The sequence below is a fragment of the Mustela nigripes genome, chromosome 4 (genome assembly GCF_022355385.1).
Source record: "Mustela nigripes isolate SB6536 chromosome 4, MUSNIG.SB6536, whole genome shotgun sequence".
Taxonomy (NCBI): Eukaryota; Metazoa; Chordata; class Mammalia; order Carnivora; family Mustelidae; genus Mustela; species Mustela nigripes.
This window is the reverse complement of record NC_081560.1, coordinates 175,056,849-175,077,353: the sequence shown is the minus strand read 5'-3', so window position 1 is coordinate 175,077,353 and position 20,505 is coordinate 175,056,849. Positions and strand designations below refer to the sequence as shown.

The window sequence follows — 20,505 nt, the reverse complement described above, 5'->3', positions numbered from 1 at the left end:
TCTACCCGTCGAACTTACCAGTTTGATCTTTGACAATGCCTTGCCTTGATCATTGCAATTCTGGGTTTCAGAAATTCTTCATTTATACGCTTTGGCTGAAGGGGGCTGCTACCTCTTTCCAAATAAATATTTTTCCCTGAGTTTCAACTGAATCATCCTGAAGGTTCTCCCGGGAGTCCTTCTGCCAAGCTACAGTCCCCATTCTGTTACTGTGATACTCTTTTTAGATTTTATATGTTCGATCTCCTCCCAACAAGGTTGGCTTCTCTGAGCTGAAAGGGCTGGGAAAACACTTCTCTTAGAATCTTACATGTGTCCCTGAGGCTTAACTTCAGGAGGTACGGTCCAAAGACAGGTCTCAATAATCGGCAACCCCCACCCTGACCCTAACATGGTCTCTGGGGGCCATGAAATGGTCTAGTCCCAAGGCATACGATGTGGCATGTCTTCCTTCCTCTTCTAGCGTTCATAAACTTTTGCTACTTTCTTCACCCTGAGCGACACAGACCATGCCCTTGAGAGACAAATGGGCAATAGGCACCTCGAACCCGTGGGAGCAAGAAGAAGATGCTGTGCCCAAGCGCCCTTGGATACAGGGCGACCCCATCTCATCCAAGCCTATTAGAGAAGCCTCACTGATGCACTTAATCACTGCTGGGATCCACCCATGAGCAGGCTCAGGCTGGAACAGATTGCATCACACCAGAGTTCCTCACAAGCTTCTAAAGGCAGACAAGATACAGCTGGGAGGAGGAAGGACTGCGGGATTCTGGAGAAGGGCGGGGCTCAGAGGCAGTAGAGTGGGAAGCCTCTGGGTCCTGATGGGGTTGGGGTAGGGGAGGGCAGGGGCAGAGACCCAGACACCTGCCACATCCTGCGGCACGAGCGCAGGGCTAATGAAGGGGGCTCCCTCAGTCTACGTGCCCACCTCTTGTCCCCGGCCCTCTCTCCTCCAGCTAACACAATACTCCTAGCATGCCCAGTGCCCGGCCCCAACTGCTTTACACACCCTCCATTCCAGGCCCTTGAATCTCAAAGTTCTACCTTTCAGTCGGGAGACGGGGCAAGTGCCTACTGTTAGCTGTTCTGGGTCTCTTTCAAAAGACAAAATGGCGCATCTGCGTGGCTCAGTGGGTTAAGCCTCTGCCTTTGGCTCAGGTCATGATCTCAGGGTCCTGGGATCGAGCCCCACATCACTTCCCCCTCTCTCTCTGCCTGCCTGCTTGTGACTTCTTCCCCACCCCCAGCTCTGACAGATAGTTAGATAAGTAAATACAAAATGTATCCTCCAGATTCTCGGTAAGGGTAGGGGATAGGATCTGTCCAAGGATTTAAAAGGCCAACTCAAGTATGGGAATGCAGCATAGGGACCAAGGACAGAAGAAGGCAGGTCACAAAGGTAAGAAGTGTAGGAGGCCAGGGCAGACGCCCCAGCAGCATCCAAGCAAGTCACTACGGTCATCGTGGTGATGGTGGCGTGCTGAAAAGGGTCTGGCTCCACACTGGTTTGAAGGAAAAACTGATATAATATGCAGATGGTTATGAGCTCACAGGACAGACAGATGGGTCGGATGTGGGGTGTGAAAGCAAAAGAGGCATCAATGACACACTTCAGGGTTTGGGGCTGACGCAATTGGTGGATGTTGTTCATCTTTACTGCAACGCTGAACACAGAGAGCAACAGGTTTGATGGTGGGGAGGGAGTGGAAATAAACAGTTGGACTCTGGACCTGCTGATTTTCCCATGCCTATTTAGCATCCAAATGGAGGCTGAATCTGGCACTCAGGGCAGCATGGGGCTGGAGCGAGGACCTGGATTAACTATCTGGATGTGGCCATTCCTGCCCCTGGAGTCCTAGGCAACTCAGCTCAACTCACTGGACTTTCACCCCCTTCTATGCAAAATGAACCTAACAATAAACTTTCCCAGCCCAGTCCCTCGAGGATCCCCTCCCCCTCCTTACTCCCAGTATCTTCCAAGGGGCAATTCTGAAACCCAAGTGTTTTTCCCTCGATAGTAATTTATTAAAAGAGATGAAAATCGGACCTGCAAGTCACTCACAAGACAACCACAAAGTCACTCCACGTACCCTACAACATCATTGCTGAACATATCCATTTCCCATAATAAATCATCAAGTCCCAGATTTCCCAACTGGACACTCTCGTAAAAAGTTCCAGCGGGCCATGTCAAGATTCCTAAGGAACAATCAGTTTAAGTCAAGACTGGAGACAGACAGAAACCCTACCAGCGGAGATCCGACGCGCCCCCTTGTAAGCTAGAATGCATACGGGTGGATTATCAAGTTACTTGCCAACCATGTACAACGTCACAACCCCAAACTCTGCTTCTTCCAAACAGGCTACCCCAATAGGTAGAAAGTAACACACAGGGACAAGCTCTTGTGCTAACCGGGAGGACTCTGAGCACACTCAGGTAACAATGAAGTCACGCTTATTCCAGACGAAATCAACTCATGTCCCCCACCAAAACTGGTTTTCTGCATAATTAACAAAGCCCCACAGTAGGAGGGGGAGAAAACACATGGAAAGAAAGAAACCATGGGGATCCTTGGCTTCAAGAAACTTACAATCTGGACACCCGAGGCCCGTACTTAGCGTTAATCAACAAGGCAAGGAGTGACGAGCAGGACAGGATGGGTGCCAAGTGAATACTTTTGTTTACTGGAAAGATAAACACAGGCTAAGACCATGAGTTGAACTCTAAGTAGATCCATGTTGATTTAAAATGGGCTCCCACGCTCAGTAAACAGAGAAGGTGCTGAAACTAAAACAGTTTTCCGGGGTCTGCTCCAGTCCTGTCTCTAAAGATGCCGAGGGACATTCTGGGGTCGGGCAAGCGTCCAGAACTGCCCCCCCCCGAGTGTCCAAGCATCCAGAGGACTCAAGATCCTGCCCTAAAGAAGCTCGCTGACTGTGCATAACCAGTGCTTCCCTAAACCTATTTTAGGAGGGAACCCTTTTTCCAGTAACCTTATTAACACTCGGTGAGACCAATGTCAGGAAACGCGAGCCCAGAGCTGCCAAAGACTTTTCCCCCAAGCACAAGACACAGCATTGAGAAATGGTCAAGGATGATCAGAGGCGGTCGGCCTGGCATGCACTGTGATCTTAAACACAGCAATAAGTAACATCTTTGACAAGTCCGTATGCTTTCCTAGAGACATAATCCAGAAGCGTATTCCCCGTTTCTTGTTTTTAAAGATTTTATTTTGAAGTAATCTCTACATCCAACATGGGGCTTAAACCGAGATCAAGAGGCCCGTGCTCCACCAGCCAGGTGGCCCCAGAAGTCGTATTCCTGACCGAGTTCAGACACAGCATTAAATATTTCATAAATATCTGCCCAATAATATGCCACTTAAAAAAAAGGATACTAAAACCTAAAAAAACAACAAAAGAAAAACAAACTAATTAAAGAACTGTACAGTTATTTGAAATTATAAAAGTATCCTCCAAGACCTCTAAAATTGCCCTAAAGGTGCAGCACAGATTCAGGGAACTAATAAGCTGCACCTAAAAAGGATGCCTGGGTGGCTCAGTTGGTTGAGCATCTGCCTTTAGCTCAGGTCCTGGGATCGAGCCCCACGTGGGGGCTCCCAGCTCTACTGGGAATCTACTTCTCCCTTGTGCTGTTGTGCCTGCTCTCTCACAAGTGCAAAAACAAAATCTTTTTTAAAACAAAAGAGTACTTAACTGAAAATGTAATTGCTCATCAATTGGCAAACTGATTAACCAGTGATATGCATATAATACAGAATACCATGCAGCAGTTTAAAAAAGAAGGAGGTAGAATTACACAGGTATGGATGGATCTCCATTTGTTATCTGGATTGTTAATTGAAAAAAATAAAATAAAATAAAAAATTAAAGGTTACAGTGTGAGCTCTCAAAAATAAATATATATAATTATATAAAACCTTGATAATGTCAGCTAATGTCAGCTGACTTTAAAGCCTCCAATTATTTAAGAAGCAATCTTGTTTTTCCCCATGCTGAAGGTGGAGGTCTTGGGAAAGACAAGGTGAATGGCTTGGTTGGGTCTTTTTTCCGGAGCTCAGTGGAGTTCAGGTAACATTCTTCGAGGAAAGCCTGAACTTTTTCTTTTGTTAAATTCCCCACTTAAAAGCACTCTGATCATAGTAAATCTAACTCTCCTGCATGCTGATAACTGTAAAAACTGAGACCTTTCTGGAAAATATTTGTGGCTATCTATCAAGAGAGTTTTAAATTTTGTTCTCTTTTACCTGTCTTCCTAAGAATCAGTCCTATGAAATGATAAAGGAACAGGGCGGGGGGCAGGGGGGGAAGGATGGCACAACGATTTATGGGCAAAGATGTTCATCACAGGATTACATAGAATAGCAGAAACAAAAGGCACAGGATACTCGAAAGGCCCAACAATGTGGCACTGATTAAGCAAATGGGTATACAAGCATATGAGGGGCTGCTCTGCGATCATTAAAAATACTTGAGAATTTTAATGACATGGGTAAGTGCTTATTCATTACAGCAATTTTCCTTTTAAATAAATAGTACAAGGCCGCAAATATTGAGCACTACTATAAAGCTCAAGAATGTTAACAACAAACAGAAATATTAATACGCTCGGGAAAAAGTCTTAGGAGCAAATATACCAAATACGCCAAATTATTCACAATGTAATCTCTGAGTGGCAAGATTATGGGCCAGTTTCCAAGCTGTCTATAATGAACACAAATTTTATGAATGAGGAAAGTGGCATCGTAGCATTAATTTCACTGGCTTTAGGGGTAAGGTTTGTTTTTTTTGTGTGTTTTAATGGAAAGGTTGAAATCCCCATCCTTAAATAGCTGAGGATCAGTCACTGAAGATGTGAATTACAATGGAGGGTAATCTAGAACAGAAGATTCGGTCCTGAAGGAAGAATGTACAATAGTCACCTTCAAATTTCCAAGATCGGTACCCAGAGCCCGAGCAGAACAATGGGATTAAAAAAACACACGTCCAGGAGTGGGCATTTCAAGGAGAGACCCTTCGGCACAACAGAAAGTCAGAATTCTAAGGGCCCATGGTGACCCCAGAGGAAATGGTCCACCCAGAGGAAATGCCCCATCTCTGAGCTCAGGAGCACTGCAGCCAACAGACCACTGCTGGACAGTGATCCAGCAACAGAAGGGAAAGCAGTGGGAGACAGGACATGTGATGGCAGGTTGTGAAACTCTCCGTGATTCTAATCTGAAGGGGACACAACCAAGCTTACACAATCCTCCCGGGTTGAATATTTTCCATAGCCACGGCGCTCAGCTGTCGCACCATCAACTCAAACCTCAGGAACTTCAGAATTCCTCATCATAGAGAATTTTCTGGAAAGAGAGAAGGAAGCTTGGACTTTCAACTAGAGACTGTTTTGGCTGCATTACTCCACTCTCTCCTCAGAGCACAAATGATCCTTTCCACCACTTCCTCCCAGAAAAAAGATACCCTGGTGGCCTGCCCCTCAGGACTAAACACTCACAGCTCTCTTCAAAAACAGTCGTGTTTTTGCAGTGCTCACCCGCTCGCTTCAGATCCTCAGACAAAATACACGCCCTTACCACAGTTCCGTCTGTGAAATGGGAAAGCTGTGACTCAGCTGCTGCTAGGAAACACATGCCAAATATTCTAGAAAGTCTGGCTGAGTCACAGATAAATGGGGAAAAAGACAAACCAAGGGAAAAGTATATACGCAATGAAGGGAACAGACATGCTGCACGGGGAAAAGCTTGCAGGGAACCGGCACCAGCTCATACCCTAAAGTGACCCCAGGTTCACCTGCCCCGGGGCAGTGTGCCTCCCTGCCCACAATGTGTCAGCCCCCACCTTTGCAGTACCCACTCCAAGGACACCGACTCCGAACCCTAACCAACCTCTTGTCCCACTGTCCAGTGGCACCAGTGGATTCTCCCTGAGCCATGCCCGCCCCGTCTGGCTCCTGGTGCCACCGCCCACCCTCCACCAGCAGCAGCGCTGGGCACACCACACTCTGCCTGTCTGCTCATCTTTCCTCACCATCATTGTGGTCAGGGGCTGAGAGGAGGGCACGCTCCGGCTGCCCTGTCTCACATCCTGACTCCCACTTAACCACCCTGTGCCTACTTCCTCCTCTGTGAAATAGGGATCACGGAACATCTGTGAAGCACCTAGAACAATGCCTGGCACGTAGGACACGTGACCGGCTGATCTGCTTTTATTGTTAGAATCCTTCGTCATCGACTCTGCTCTCTCCCGAGGTCTAGAATGCTTGTTCCCGCACAGTAAGCAAGCACTAAGTATTTCGGGGAATCGGGGAATGAATCCATGATTGAGCGACGGTAAATCCAAGGCCAACCGAAAGACCAATAAAAGCGACTTACCCAAATTTGGGAGAAGGAGAATTCTCTACCATACCCTAAATATATTCTAAATAAATATAAATTTAACGGATCATTGACGTTACTTTTAAGGGACTAATTAAAAGTTCAGATGGTTCTCATTTCATATTGCTATGGGGGTCATGAAACCTAGTATCTGAATCTCTATAAAAAGGCAACTCTTGAACTGAAGACCTTCTTCCAGAGACAGTACCTGAAATATACCAACAGGTACATGAAAAGCTGTTCAATATCACTAATCATCAGAGAAATGCACAAGGAGACACCACCTCACACCTGTCGGAAAGGCTGTTGCCAAAAGACAAGAGATGACAAGTGCTGCTGGAATATGGGAAAAGGTGACCCTGTGAACTGTTGGTGGGGACAGAACTGGGTACAGCTATTATGGAAAACAGTACTGAGATTCCTCAAAAAATTAAAAATGGAGCTACTCTTTGATCCAGCAACTCTACTTCTGGGTAGATACCCAAAGAAAATGAAAGCAGGACCTCAAAGAGATATTTGCACTCCCATGTTTGCGGCAGCATTATTCACAAGACACTGAAACAACCTAGCTGTCCATCAACAGATAAATGGATTTTTTTTTTTAAAGTGGCATATATTCATACAATGCAATATTATTGGGCCATAAGAAAGAAAGAAATCCTGCCTTTTGTGACTACGTGGATGGATCCTGAAGATATGACACTAAGTGAAATAAGTTAAAGACAAATACTTGATGCTATCACTTATACGTGGCATCTTAAAAAAAAAAAAAAAAAAAAAAGCTGAACTTACAGAAACAGAGTGAAGCAGTGGTTTCCAGGGGCTGGGAGGTGGCAGACATGGGGAGATGTTGGTCAGAGAGTACCAACTTCCAGTTACAAAATGAGTAAGTTCTGGGAATCTAATGTACATCATGAGAACGATCATTATATACTTGAGCTGCCTAGAGAATCGCTCTCACATGCTCTCACAGCAAGAAAGAAATGGTAATTACACGATGGGGTATTAGCTAACCCTCAGATGGTAATCATGTTTCAATATGTAACTGTCTCAAATCAACACTGTATACCTTAAACTCATACAATGTTATATGTCACTTACCTCCTAATACAATGTTACATGTCAGTTACATCCTTTAAAAAGGTAAAAAAAATAAAAGTGAAAAAAGAAAATACAACTCTCCCACCACAAACTTGCCCCAGTCACTGAGCAGCATCCCCACTCACCTACCTTTGACTCTTCCTTCTCCCTCAATGCCACCATGCGACCCACAGGCAAATTCTGCCGCTGTTCCCTCCGAATTTGTGAACCTCACCATTATCCCCGCAGCCAGCAGTTTAACACAAGCCAGACCACTCATGGACTTCCCCGGATGGTTAGAATCACAAACACCAAATTCTTACCATATCCCACCCCAGGCCATTCTCCCTCATCCCTCAAGACCTGTAGACATTGTAGCTGGCTTTCCTCTTCTCCCACAGCCAAGGTCTTTTTCCTTTTAGGAACTTCATACATGGTTTGCCTTCTGCCTGGAATGTTCTCCCATCTCCCACCCATTCCTTCTCTCATCCCTTTATCTGGCTAACTCTAATTGATCCTTGAACATCTCCTTTTAAATATCAGTTCCTCAGGCAATTGTCCCAGCCTGTAATCCCACCAACGTCTCAGTGGAAATCTCATGTCCCTGTCACACCATCCCAGGACCTCTACTCCCACCAGACCCTGGCACAGGTGGGGGCTATGATGGTTTTGCTGGGCTTCAGCATCCAGCACAGAACCTCCCAGCACATAGCACAACAGCCAACAAGCGCTTCAAGGATCAGATGCGAGTATACAGCCCAGGCCACAGAATCCATCGAGACATCCACAAGTACTGAATAACCAACAGGATGTTCTCAAAGTAGTTTTTCTTACTGACTATGAATAGGTGCTCCTTCCCCCAAACTCTTCAGACACAAAAAGCACAAGTCTCACCATGCCCTCTGAACTTACTTGAAAATGCTCAACGCAGGCCAGCAGAGACCCTGTCCGCGGCTCACCCATCACGCTGTATTTCATAAGTTTTCTGCCCTCTTCCAGCATTTAAGCAATAACAACAACGACAACGAAAAAGTCCACCACCGCGGTCAGCAGGCCTTGCTCCTCGGGATACAGATTGCTTTCTTATCCCATACCTCAAAGCTCGTTACACAACAAGACACATAAGACCAGGAACAACTAGAAATTCACCCCAAGGTAAAATTCCACATCAACTTCAAAAAGAAGCCCCCAAGATAAAATGGCAGGAACTTTTGAAGCTTTTTGCCATCTTGTAAGATACAGACTACACAAAAATACCACCACTTTTGGTACAGAATCTTTTTTTTGCTGGGTACGAAGGAAATTAAATGAAAGTCTTTGTATAGCAAAGATACTGGAGGTGGTGTGGGTGGACACGGTGCCTCCTAACCCCACAGCTTATGGACTGCTGAAGGCAAGTGCGCCAAGACTCCAGCACCACCACTTAGCACAACCAGACCGCTTGGCCCTCACGGCAGGGGTTGGGGAGGGATGGGCCAGGACACAAAGAAATATAAACTTAAAACACCACAGAGAATGAAATAGGAGCTAGTTATGTGACTTAGAAAATGGGCCTGGAGGGGAGAGGATCCTAGAACCTGAATTTCTCAGGGGTGTGGGGAGGGAAGTAGGAGGAGAGAGAAAGTAAAAGAAATGGAGGGAGAGATGGATCTGTTGTGTAAATTCTTATTTTTGTGGCTGGTTAAAAAAAAAAAAAAATTCAAGATATCATCCTGGGGGATAATTTCCTCTCTCTTCTGAACACACACTAGGAACCGCTGCCTTCTAATAAACAAGATGCCCTACCCATTACAGTGACTAAAATTTGTGGGGCTTGTTTCTTAATTTAAATATTATTTGATCAATTAAACTCTATTTGTTAAAAATATTTATTCTGCACATCTACTTTTTTATAATGTGGTAACCTATGTACCACATTAAAAAAAAAAAAAATCTAGGTTAAAATATTCTGACAAAGAGCTTTAGTTTAAATCCCCATGTGAAAATTCTGCCCCAAATGGGTACTAGAGAAAGTTATTTTCTTAGGAACTGATGGTAGTCACAGTCTCTAATGATTATTAACAAACACTGAACACTTCTCTAGTTTCAAAAGAAAACATTAGAAATAATTATGAAATAACTTGGCCCAGAAATTACAATAAGCCCAAATTTCGGAGAAACTAGGAAGCAATCCTTAGACAATTATTTTGAAACATGTCTGATGAAACGGCGTGATGGGACGTTTTCTTTAAGAGAAGGAAAAACAAAATGAGCAGAAGAGCCCAGGGTGTGGAGGAGAGTTAGCCATCCACCAGCAGAGCAGGATACAACCCAGGCTCTATGGGCCAAGGCTGAGCTATACACAGACCCAAATGACCCATGAGCCATCGTCCAGAATGGGCCCTTTATAAATACAGACATGCTGTGCCTGCCAGATTGATTTTAGCTGACGCACTGCCTTATGCCCAGTGAAAAGGGGATTATCCATTCGTAGTCCCAAGGTGTAGGACTCCTCTAGTCCCCAAACTGTATGGGACCACTAGATGGGTGCAGAGGTCAGCGAACACAGCCTTTCTTTCTCCAGCCTGACCTGCCCATCTCCCTCTACCAACCCCGCCCCCTCCAGTTCCGCCTCCTCACCCCTTAGTGCCAGGTGAAGACTGCAGAACTGCACAATTACGGGGCTAATCCGTGTCACGGAAGACACCATTCAGTTGCCACAAATTTGGTTTCCTTTTAACCCAGCTGATGGCTCTGCCCCACTCCCAGAGTCCGCCCTCCTCCACAGCCTAGAAACTCTACGCAATGGCCATTCCCCAGGCCCCCAGGAGCACAGCAGAAAGAAGTTGCAGTTGCCAGTTGTGGCTCCTTGGGACAAGGAGTTGTGGCTCCCTGGGACACTCCATCTGCAGTGTGGCTCGGAGTGGCGGCTGTGGAAAACACGCCTCCTAAGACAGCAGAGGATGAAGGAACCTGAGTCCCCTTGAGCTGCCCTGGCCAAAATCCACACTGGCTCTGGACAAAAAGTCTTTCCATCTCCTCAGATTGTTCATTTCTAAACATGAAAATAAGTACTTAGGGTTTACACCGGGCCAACAGGTCCTGTGGGCTCTCTAGAGGGGCGCTCTCAAGGCGGAGAAGCCCCAACCTCACCCTTGGGCGATGGTCACCAGAGCCATCCGCAACCTCCATCCACCCCCACAGGGGGCTGTGTCCACTCTGAACCACTTCTAAGATTGGCACGTTCTCTCCTCTCAAAGAGAAAAAAAAAAGCCTCCAAGAGATTTTAAAGATAACATCCTTTCTCTGTAGCTTTAAAAAAAAAAAAAAAAAAAAAAAGTGCAGCCCTGCCAAGCATTTCCAAAAGCAGAGAAATAAATTTCAAAGCCTGGACACACAATGGGAAATGCAGGGAGGCAGGAAAAGTGAAAAAGACGTGCTTCCTCGTTTTACCCTCCAGGACACGGTAACTCTCGCACTTTTTAAAAATCTTTGTATATGACTAAAATGGTTTTTATATGGCATTCACGTTTCTCAGAGAAACCTGCATCAGAAACCCAAACCGACAATATCCCGTCATCTGGGACGCTACCCCTGATGATGACCCAATTTATAGTTCACGGAACAGAACCAGTCACAGAGAAGTGACTTTCTACTCCCTTAGGAAAGAACAAGCTACGAGGCCCCGGGAGAGGAGCCGAGAACTGGGTCCCATCCTCGCTCTGGCCACTAACTCAGCGTGTGACGTTGGGCAATTCACTCAGGGCATCTCTGGGCCTGTTTCCTTTTCTGAGAGCAGGTGGGGGCGAGATGATCTAAGGTCGCTTCCAGCCCTGAAATCTTGACATTGGAGGAGTGTGTGTCACCATGAGTATCCGTGTTTCTACAGGCTTGGGGGAAGGAGGAAGCTTCTGGGAAAATGTCAACCTTGCTCTGTGCCTCATTTATAACATAAGAATTTGTAGAACATTTTCACACACAATGACTCAAGATGTGGTTTAACGGAAATAAATCACTTTGTAATACACACACACACACGTATATTTAATATTCATATAACAGAGGCATAATTCATTAAGTAATATATACTCAATTACACCAAGCTACAAAATAAGGAGGCAGTGAGCCTGAAATCTGACACAATGCGTCTTAAGATTTTTCTACTTAAGAAAATCATTTTGCCATTTTTAGAAATTACAAGTAACATCGAGGCAAAATAGATTAATGGGTAACATTTTGTGGTACTTAAATAAAAAATATATGAATTATTTCATCCTTTGCATAATTCTACCTGTCATACATTCGTTATAAAAATGTGTCTCCCATTAATTATTTCAAAAGTATGAAGTCCAGCTCATGATATAAATATACAGAAGAGAATATTCTAATACTGAGCCATCTTCTCAAGAGGTTAATTTATAAATTCCACTTTCATAGCCTACAAAATCCAAATGTACATTAAAAATATATGTAGACATATACTCTATGTTGTAGTCTCTCACTAGTAAAAACAAATGTTTCCTTTGTTAAACCCACAGGCTCTCAAAGCCATGGACGTACATATTAAGTTTAACTTAAGCCTTTCCAAATTCATTTCTTCTCTCCCTTTACAATCAATCAGTCCAGATAAAATTTTGCTGATGTTAACGTAGAATGTTACTTTCCAACAATTAACATAAATTTGGGTGGGGAGGATTGGAAAGTCTCAAATCCAGCGCTTCCCTTTTGAATTTTCTAATTCCCTCTTCTGCAATTCACCTCCGCTAAATGAGTTTTTCAGAAACGGATCTGAGGTTGTTTTTTCTTAAATTGCTTTGGCACCATCTCCAGTCTCCCCCAAACCATGGTGATAGTGTCCCATTAACTGGAGACCACAAGGCTAGACTAACCCAACACCAGGAGGAAGGAGTGGTGGAAAGACCTGGAAAATTTCCGGGTGCATAACAATCACTAAGATCCAATACCAGAAAACAAATATCTTCTAGATATAAGCCATATCCAAGACTATTCCAAAAATATATTTTTTTAAAGAGAGAAAAATGGATAAACAACGGCTGTTATCAACAAAAGAATATTTTCTTCATCTCCCCCCAGTAAAGGAAGCAAATGCCTTTATAAGGTCACTTACGACAATGTGTGCCGGCGACGGAGAGCGGGCATCCTTGAGGGCTTGTCTGCTCTGGAGGGTCCCCGCCTGGACATCAAGCAGTGGCCATTTCATCTGGAGATACTGGAGGAAGGAAACAAAATGAATGTGGCAAATGAGTTTAGAAAAGAAACGCAAAACCGCTATCCCAAGACATCACTCCTGGGATGCCTGATACACAGATGAGTAACTTATAAGGACATGCAAATAACAACACTGAATAAACTTTAAAAAATTTTTTAAAAGCATGCAAATAACAACAACATCAACAGAAAAGTCATGCCACACCAACAGGTTCTTCCTTAGATTAGAGCTCATGTTCAACAGGTGTGTTTCTAGAACATCAATACTATCAGCAAGTAGAGTTTGGTCTTTGCAATCAAACGTCAGGCTGGCTCCAAGTTACAGGATTTCATTAATCCTGCCTCGTGTAGAGGGAAACATAGAGATGCGGGAGAGACAAGAAGGGAGCGAACAGAGGCCTTTCAAAGGAAAAAAGCAAACCAGAGTCTCCAGCCGGAGGTGTCTAGGAGACCACCAATTCCAGATCTGCTCTTTGAGTGACCTTCACCTCTAAAATGCCATCATCCTATACTTCAAAGTTGAGTGTACATACATACACGTGCGACTGTCCTTTAGTAGAAACTTCCCCAGTAGTTGAGGATGGAATTCCTCATCCAACCCAAAAGCTTATAAAACAAAACTACTTCTCAGGGCACCTGGGTGGCTTAGTCCATTAAGTGTCCAATGTTTGGTTTTGGCTTAGGTCAAAAAAATAGTAAGACATCAGGGTCTTGAGATCAAGCCCCATGCTGGGCTCCACACTCAGCGGGGAGCCTACTTGAGATCCTCTCTTCCCCTGCCCCTTCCCTGCTTGCTCATGCTCTCTCTCAAATAAATAAATAAATCTTTGAAAAAAAAATACTTCTCAGGAAAAGATGTACAAATAGGACATAGTGCAAATTATACATTCATCTTAAAGGCCTGAGAAAATTCTTAAATATGCACAAATTTACCACAGAAATTAAGTTAAAGGTATAAGCCAACGACGTCTATCACCACTCCTCTCTGAGGTGGAAAATACATGGCACAAGGAAAAGGAAGTTATTTCTGTCACAAGTGATACGTCAGCTTTCAGAAGGACTTGAACAATCAACTGACCCAACTCCCTACTGCACAAACAAGAAAATGTGAGGTGAGGTGGCTTGCTCAGTCACAGAGATACTTAGCACACGTATAAGCAACACCAAAACATTTCACTTTGTGGGTGACATCACACCAATTTTACTCAGGAAAACTTCAGAAAACTGAACAGAACTGAGGACGCAATGTTTAGACTTTAACAAGGACATCACCAGCCTTTGTATGTCTGAAGGCCCACTGTGTAAGGCACCAGTTAATGCTTGGAGGTAATATAAGAGGCCATCTTATCTTTTCAGAGGTCCCAAAGCAAATTAAATGGCTAGTTTTCATATAAATTATACAGGGAATTTTACTCAATGAATATTAATTAAACTCTTTGTACATGGCCTTCTTGTGAAGGATTAAGAAAGATGTCTGCCCTCAAGGAGCTTATGCCTGTGGGAGGGAACCAACTCACACTCAGATTCAATCTAGATAGAGTGTAGTAGAAATGGCAGACTCAAAATCGTGCCTCGGGAATGTCAAGAAAGAAGATGGGATTTCTGAGAAAAGATACATGGAAGGCTGCACCGAGTAGGTCTTGTTAAGTCAGAAAGATTTCAACAGAAAGACAAAGGACAGCCAAGGGCAGTCCAGAAAGAAGGAAGGGTTGGCTCAAATCCCATATGAAATAGAAGGGCAAAAGCCACAGACAAGCTTTCTCAGAGCTTCCTTAAAGGTACAACTGCCCAGCGAATTAAAACCAAACACAGTGACACCTAAAACTAGAAGGTATACCTTCTAGTACACCTTTGGTAGGCATACCAAAGTGCACAGCCATTTTCCCAACCTAGATCTGTACAAGGTAAGAGCACTTTAACCTCAGAGCTGTTACCCAGAAGGCTCCTGTGTGAAGGAACCTGGTTACTGGTTCTGGTGACACACCACACAACTCTGCATCAAATCCCTCTGCTTCCATGGACCTCTAGTTTGTCATCAGTCAGCTGATGGGGATGTCCTATCTGGGATGGGGATGAGGTCAGGGCTGCGCCAGCACTTACGGATTCTGGACTCTCAGACAGTAAATACGAGCAGGCACTCCACTCCCCCCCTCAGTCACCCTTATAAACAAGTCATTTCCAAGTATCTTCTTTGGGGACCGTAGCATCCCAAGTTGAGAGCCACTCAATAAACGTAATCTATGTTTCCGTGGTCTCCTCAGCCTGTAACCCAAGTAGGCCATAGGAACCTACTCCGCCCCACCTTGCCCTGAATGCTTCCCATTCTCACCTCCCACATAAATATACGAGCCTCATTGGTCAGAACCACTCAATAGCATCAGTTCCTTGAGGCCAACCAAAATGGACACCTGCCAATACTCATCTCTCCTCTCATAAAATCATGTGAGGAAAAACACCCAGCTGAGTGCCGCACACCGACGCCTCATGCTACCCTCAGTGGGCAGGGTTAGGTGAACAGACAGGTTCCCATCTTTGGCCATCTGCAAAACAGATTTGATTGCATCCAAATCCCTGCTCCATAGAATTCGGAAATTTAGGCTTTGTTTAAGGTGACAGACCTGCCCTGAGGACCCCACCAGAGAACTGTCATACCCATAATGCAATATTAACACGGAGTCTTATAATTCTTATTTTACATAAAAGCTTCATTGTGTGCCATATCCAATCTCCGCAGGCTACCTGCACCACTATTTTTATGAGCCTACATTTCAGCGCTCCGAGCCTACAATACACATAATTTTCAATTATGTTAGGGCAGCCCAGGATCACTGCCTATATAACATTACTGGTTGGAGGAAATGAGACTCGGCCCCACTGCCCAGAGAGAGCTAACCAAATCCAGATGGTGGAGGAAGACAGCCCCAGTCCTGCTGGCTTGCAAGGACTCCATGGTGACAGCCTCAACCTCTTTCTCCCAGTGCAACTTGATCCCACAGAAAGGCTGGGCCCCTGCAAATCTGTGCCCGTCCCTTGGAAATAACTGGCATTCAGGCTGACGAGGTTCCTTCTGGGGAAATAAGTATTATGTCAGGATTTTTTTAAAGGAAGTTATTAACCTCCTCCAAAAGTGATGGGTTTCCCAGGTTCCTTCATCTTCTACAATTGGTCCTTATTAATAAGGAAAATAAATAAATAAAGGGAAGAAAAAGGAAATTAGGTCCGATTAGAGCCTAGAGGCAAATCTTTTCCTTCCTGGAGACACTAAGAAGCGGGAAATTCTGTTCTGTTGGGTCCTAAAGGAAGACCCGAAGGAGGGGGCATCTCAGGTTTACGGAAAGGGCTGGAACACCATGCCACATTTTCCCCCTGGTCCAACTTCGGTTTTATATCCTTTTGGGGAAGGAAAAAAAAAAGTTCCCACCATCCCACTATAAAAACAACACTGCGCTCCAGCTCCCTTCCTTTCAGGCCGTTCAACGTGGAAATTATGAATTGCCTACAAAAACATTAAACTTTTCAGCAAACTGCAATCAAATGGGGCCGTGGGAATTCCTGCATTGAAAACTGTTGAAATGGAGTCCTGCTCAACTTGCATTTTGCAAAAAAAAATAATAATAAATATATAAGGCCATCTTGGCTTAAGTGTTTCATCCTTTGTTTAATACTAATGTTCTGCTCATGGCCCATTAGGGTTTTTCCCCAAATCATATTTTATGATATGTCTCAGGGAGCTTAAGTTAAGCTTCAGACCTGTGGACAAAGTCTCGAAATATATACAAAACCCACAGTCTGAGCGGAATCAAGGCTCTTTAAAACGCCTGTTAAATTGTCAGCGAAAAAAGAAAAAAAGATATGCAACTCAAAGTTCTCCTCCCCCTCTTCCTCCAATAAAAAAATTAAAAGGACAAGGAAAGGCAGAGGGGGGGGGTCTTCTGAATCAGAGGATCCCCCCCAGGATCTAGGTACAAGTGGGCCTGAGGGAACCTGCTGCCAACAAAGTCACCCCATTATCGTGGGTCCAGCTTCTTTCAGTACAAGGAGGGGCGGCTCCAAGATCCTGCATCTATCTGAGGGCAAAGAGGCCTCCGTACAAAAATTAGTCTCCTAAACAAATAGGGCAACTCAAAGGCCAAAGATGATGCTGATAAGAAGGTTCCCAGGAAACCCCACACGGCTGATAAAATACCAAAGCAGCTTGGCAGCACTTCCTGTCAGTCAGTCCATCTCACAGACGGACAGGCAAGGGGAGTCCATCCCCTTACTTGTTCAGGACGGGGTTGGCAAACTTTTTCTGTCAAGGGCCAGAAGACATACATATCTTTGGCTCTGCAGCCCATCTGGTTTTGGTCCTAACAGCTCAGCCACGGCAACACAGAAGCAGTCGTGGGCAATACCTGTTCCTACTATGTCATGGCCATGTTCCAATAAAACTTTATTTATATATACTGATATGTAGATTCCATAGGACTTTCCTGTCACAAAATAGTACTCTTCTCTTGTTGTTGTTTTTTCCAACCGTTCAAAAATAATAAAAACCATTTTTAGCTCAAGGCTATACAAAAAGAGGTGGCAGGACAGCTTTGGCCCTGGGCCACAGTTTGCCACCCATGGCTTATGGAATGAATGTAAAAGACCTGATTTTGTGTCAGACAGGATACATTCCTTCACTGGGCCTAAAATCCAGACAGCCAAACACGATTTTTCAGTGGCCCAAAGGCGACATTTTGGATTGAATCGTCACTGGCAGACTCCAGTTTGGGGAGAAGACCTTGGAAAAGAATCTGAGCTCTCCAGCCGTGATTCCCAGTCACAAGGTCTACCCACTAGACCACAACCTCTCCGAAATAACTATCCCTCCTTTCCAAAATGGAAGTTTGAAAAGCCCTGAGCAATTCTGACTGGAAAAGGTTCACGTGTTCGAAAGTTCTCTCCCACTTCCCAGGAAAGACTGGCAATGTGTCACATGTCATCGAATCATCTGGAAAGAGCACCGGGCAGAAATGCCACAGGTCATGGGCAATGTGCCCCGTGGGCTTTGGGAATCACGTTTCTAGGTTGAGAAGCTCCCCTCTCCAGAGCCTTTCGGTGTGTACTGCTCTTGCACATCGCAAGCCTGGAATGAAACCGGTACCAATGCTGCCCACCCCCAACAGATGGCATCAGCTATGGGCACCGGCAGGATGGGGAGGCGGGGGCCACCGTGGGGCCTGACCAGACCGCTAAACGGAGATAAAACTGGCTTCTTCTGGAAAACTAGGCCCCATGGAAAACCTATCACCCAGAAAAGGACTGATTTTAAACACCAGGAAGGCCTTGCTCCCCTCCCCTGCCTGGTAGATAGGCATCCTTGACCTAAGTACAACAACAAAACAGCCTCTTCAATCCCAGCTTTCTCAGCAGGTGTGCTTCTTCCTAGGAAAATCCATTTTTCAATAATTTAAAGTCATTCGAAACCATCCTCATGAAAAATCACAACACCTGAGTCGTCCTAACTCCCAAGCCCCAGAAAGCACCTGTGTTGTGTTTCTTATAAAACAGAAAGTCACTACTTTGCCCAAACACCCAAACCCAAGAGACCACAAGCCAGGACCTCTCACATCCAATCCCACAAGTCCTTCATCCTCTGCGAGATGACCGTTGACCCACGTTTCACGGCCAAATCTGAGGCCATGCTGATCTGCCCCAAATGCGCCAGCCAGAAGGGGTAAAGCATGATGGTAAGGTGACACCCCTCTACTTTACAAAAGAAAAGGCTACCAAAAGCCACTCCTGCTAAAGAAAAATGGAAAAACTCCAAGAGTGAGACAACAGGAAGCCCAAGTATATCGCCAACAGCACACACGCCTTTCTTCAGGGGCTCACGTTGGGAGGCACAGCCTCAAGGGGCAGCACCCCCCCCCCAACACACAGGTCTGTTAAAGAACACGTTTGGCTCTCTCTTCAGAACCTACCTCATTTCTCAGAACTGGAAGATGGAAAATTCAGCCCATCTTCTATAAATAAGTAATTCTGTCCCGGGGGTCAGGGAAACCCAATATATCCAGTAAAGTTAAATTATAGAAGCAGTGATTAATATTCTGTTCTACCCTGAGAATCATACAGGTACCAACAGGTTTCCCAAAGCTAGCATAGATCGCATATACCTCACAATGCAATGTCACCAGAAGTCATCAGAATCCTGAAGGACCCGCACAGCCACCATTACAACATAGGTTTGAGCAATTTTCCCACAGAGGCAGGAGGCACAGATTAGGTTGCTTTGTTCTCAGTTAAAACACAGCCCAGGAATTGCTTCTTTTTTTTTTTTCTTTTAATTAAGATTTCCCTTATTTATTCAATAGAGAGAGAGAGCAGCAGAAGTAGAGGGAGAAGCAGACTCCCCACTTAGCAGAGAGCCCGATAAGGGACTCGATCCCAGGACCATGGGATCATGACCTAAGCCAAAGGCAGACGCCTAACCGACTAAGCCACCTAGGTGCTCCAGGAATTACTTCTTTTGAAATATCCACATAAGAGCCTAAGATAGAGGCTCTAGTTAAAGAAGCATTATTTGCCCATAAAATTTTCTTACAGAAAAAGAAAATTCAGGAACGTGTGATTGTGGCTAGATGGGATATAACATATGCAAGTATATACTATAGTTAACAAAGGAAAGAAAACCAAAGACTTCGAGGGCTGGGTACATTCTGAACTTGGAGAAGGAAAAAAGCCACAGAAGAAAATGAAATAAGAAGCTAGGATTGACTTTATCCCCCCCCCCCCTTTTTTTAAGTAACACTAAACATAGTAGGAACTTAGGAATGTTTCCCTTAAAGTCACTATCCATTTCTCGACATAAAAGGCATATGGGGGAAAGGAGGGGTATCAGGTTCTCGTGTAAAGCAACAATTTAATAGCTCTGCCTTCTATCTCTAGGAGTCAGTTGCTATGAGATTTTTAAATGAAATCCTTGCAGTTCCCCTTTTCTTCCTCATCCTAACAATCCAAAGGGTCATAACAGTATGGCTTCACATTTAGGGAGCCCTTTGGAGTTCAAAACCACATTCACTATAATCCTATAAGATAAACTAGCAGGAAGTTGCAACTGAAGCCAGTAGAATCGAGACCCAGCTTACCTGAGGGCCCTGGGTCAGCTGGCCTTCTTGTGTGTAGGCCTCCAGGCCACTGGTGTGTTTGCACACCAGTATCTCACAGGGAACATGGCCCAGTGGCCCCAAAGGAATGAACCGTTCTCTCCAGCTCCTATCAGCTCTCTTCTTCCCCCTAACGAGGTCACTAGGCAAACATTAAATTATTTTCTTCCAAAGCTACTAGAAAATTATTTCTACCAGAGCTACTGAGGCCACTGGTACTAAGGGGGTAACTGAGCAAAACAAGCAAATAACAAACCAAAAAATTCAACAACCAAAACTTTTCATGTCACCAGCCCTCACAAGGACCCCTGTCCTTGAGATATTTTTGCATTTCCTAGATCAGTGGTTTTGCAGGGAGGCTATGGTTTGGCAGCTCAGGGAAGCACAGTTGGATAGAATTTCACCAGGCCCTTCCTCTCAAACCCAGCCAGCCCCTCCGCGGGCTGGGACCTAGGCCTTCCTTCCATCCTCCCAAAAAAGTCACTCTGAAAATCATGGCTGTGCATGCCTGGGGTAGCAGAAGAGGGAGAAAGTGTCCAGTAGCCCACTTTCCACGCCCACTTCTGCCACTATCTGGACGATCACTTCATTTCTTCACTTTGGCAACCTCTCCCTCACTCTGGGCCTAAATCTATAAGCAATGAGTCACTAAATTCTACTCCTGAAAACAATATTACACTACATGT

At 44.8% G+C, this 20,505-nt stretch overlaps 1 protein-coding gene across 35 annotated transcripts in view; it reads right to left on the bottom strand.

Moving 5' to 3' along the window:
* Positions 1–20,505, bottom strand: part of TCF7L2 (transcription factor 7 like 2) — a 197,337-nt gene that overhangs the window by 108,395 nt on the left and 68,437 nt on the right. For all 35 annotated transcript variants that reach the window (XM_059398611.1, XM_059398612.1, XM_059398590.1 and 32 more), the window contains one exon: positions 12,586–12,687. In XM_059398611.1, the coding sequence (XP_059254594.1) occupies positions 12,586–12,687 (102 nt within the window). The remainder of the gene's footprint in view (positions 1–12,585; positions 12,688–20,505) is intronic.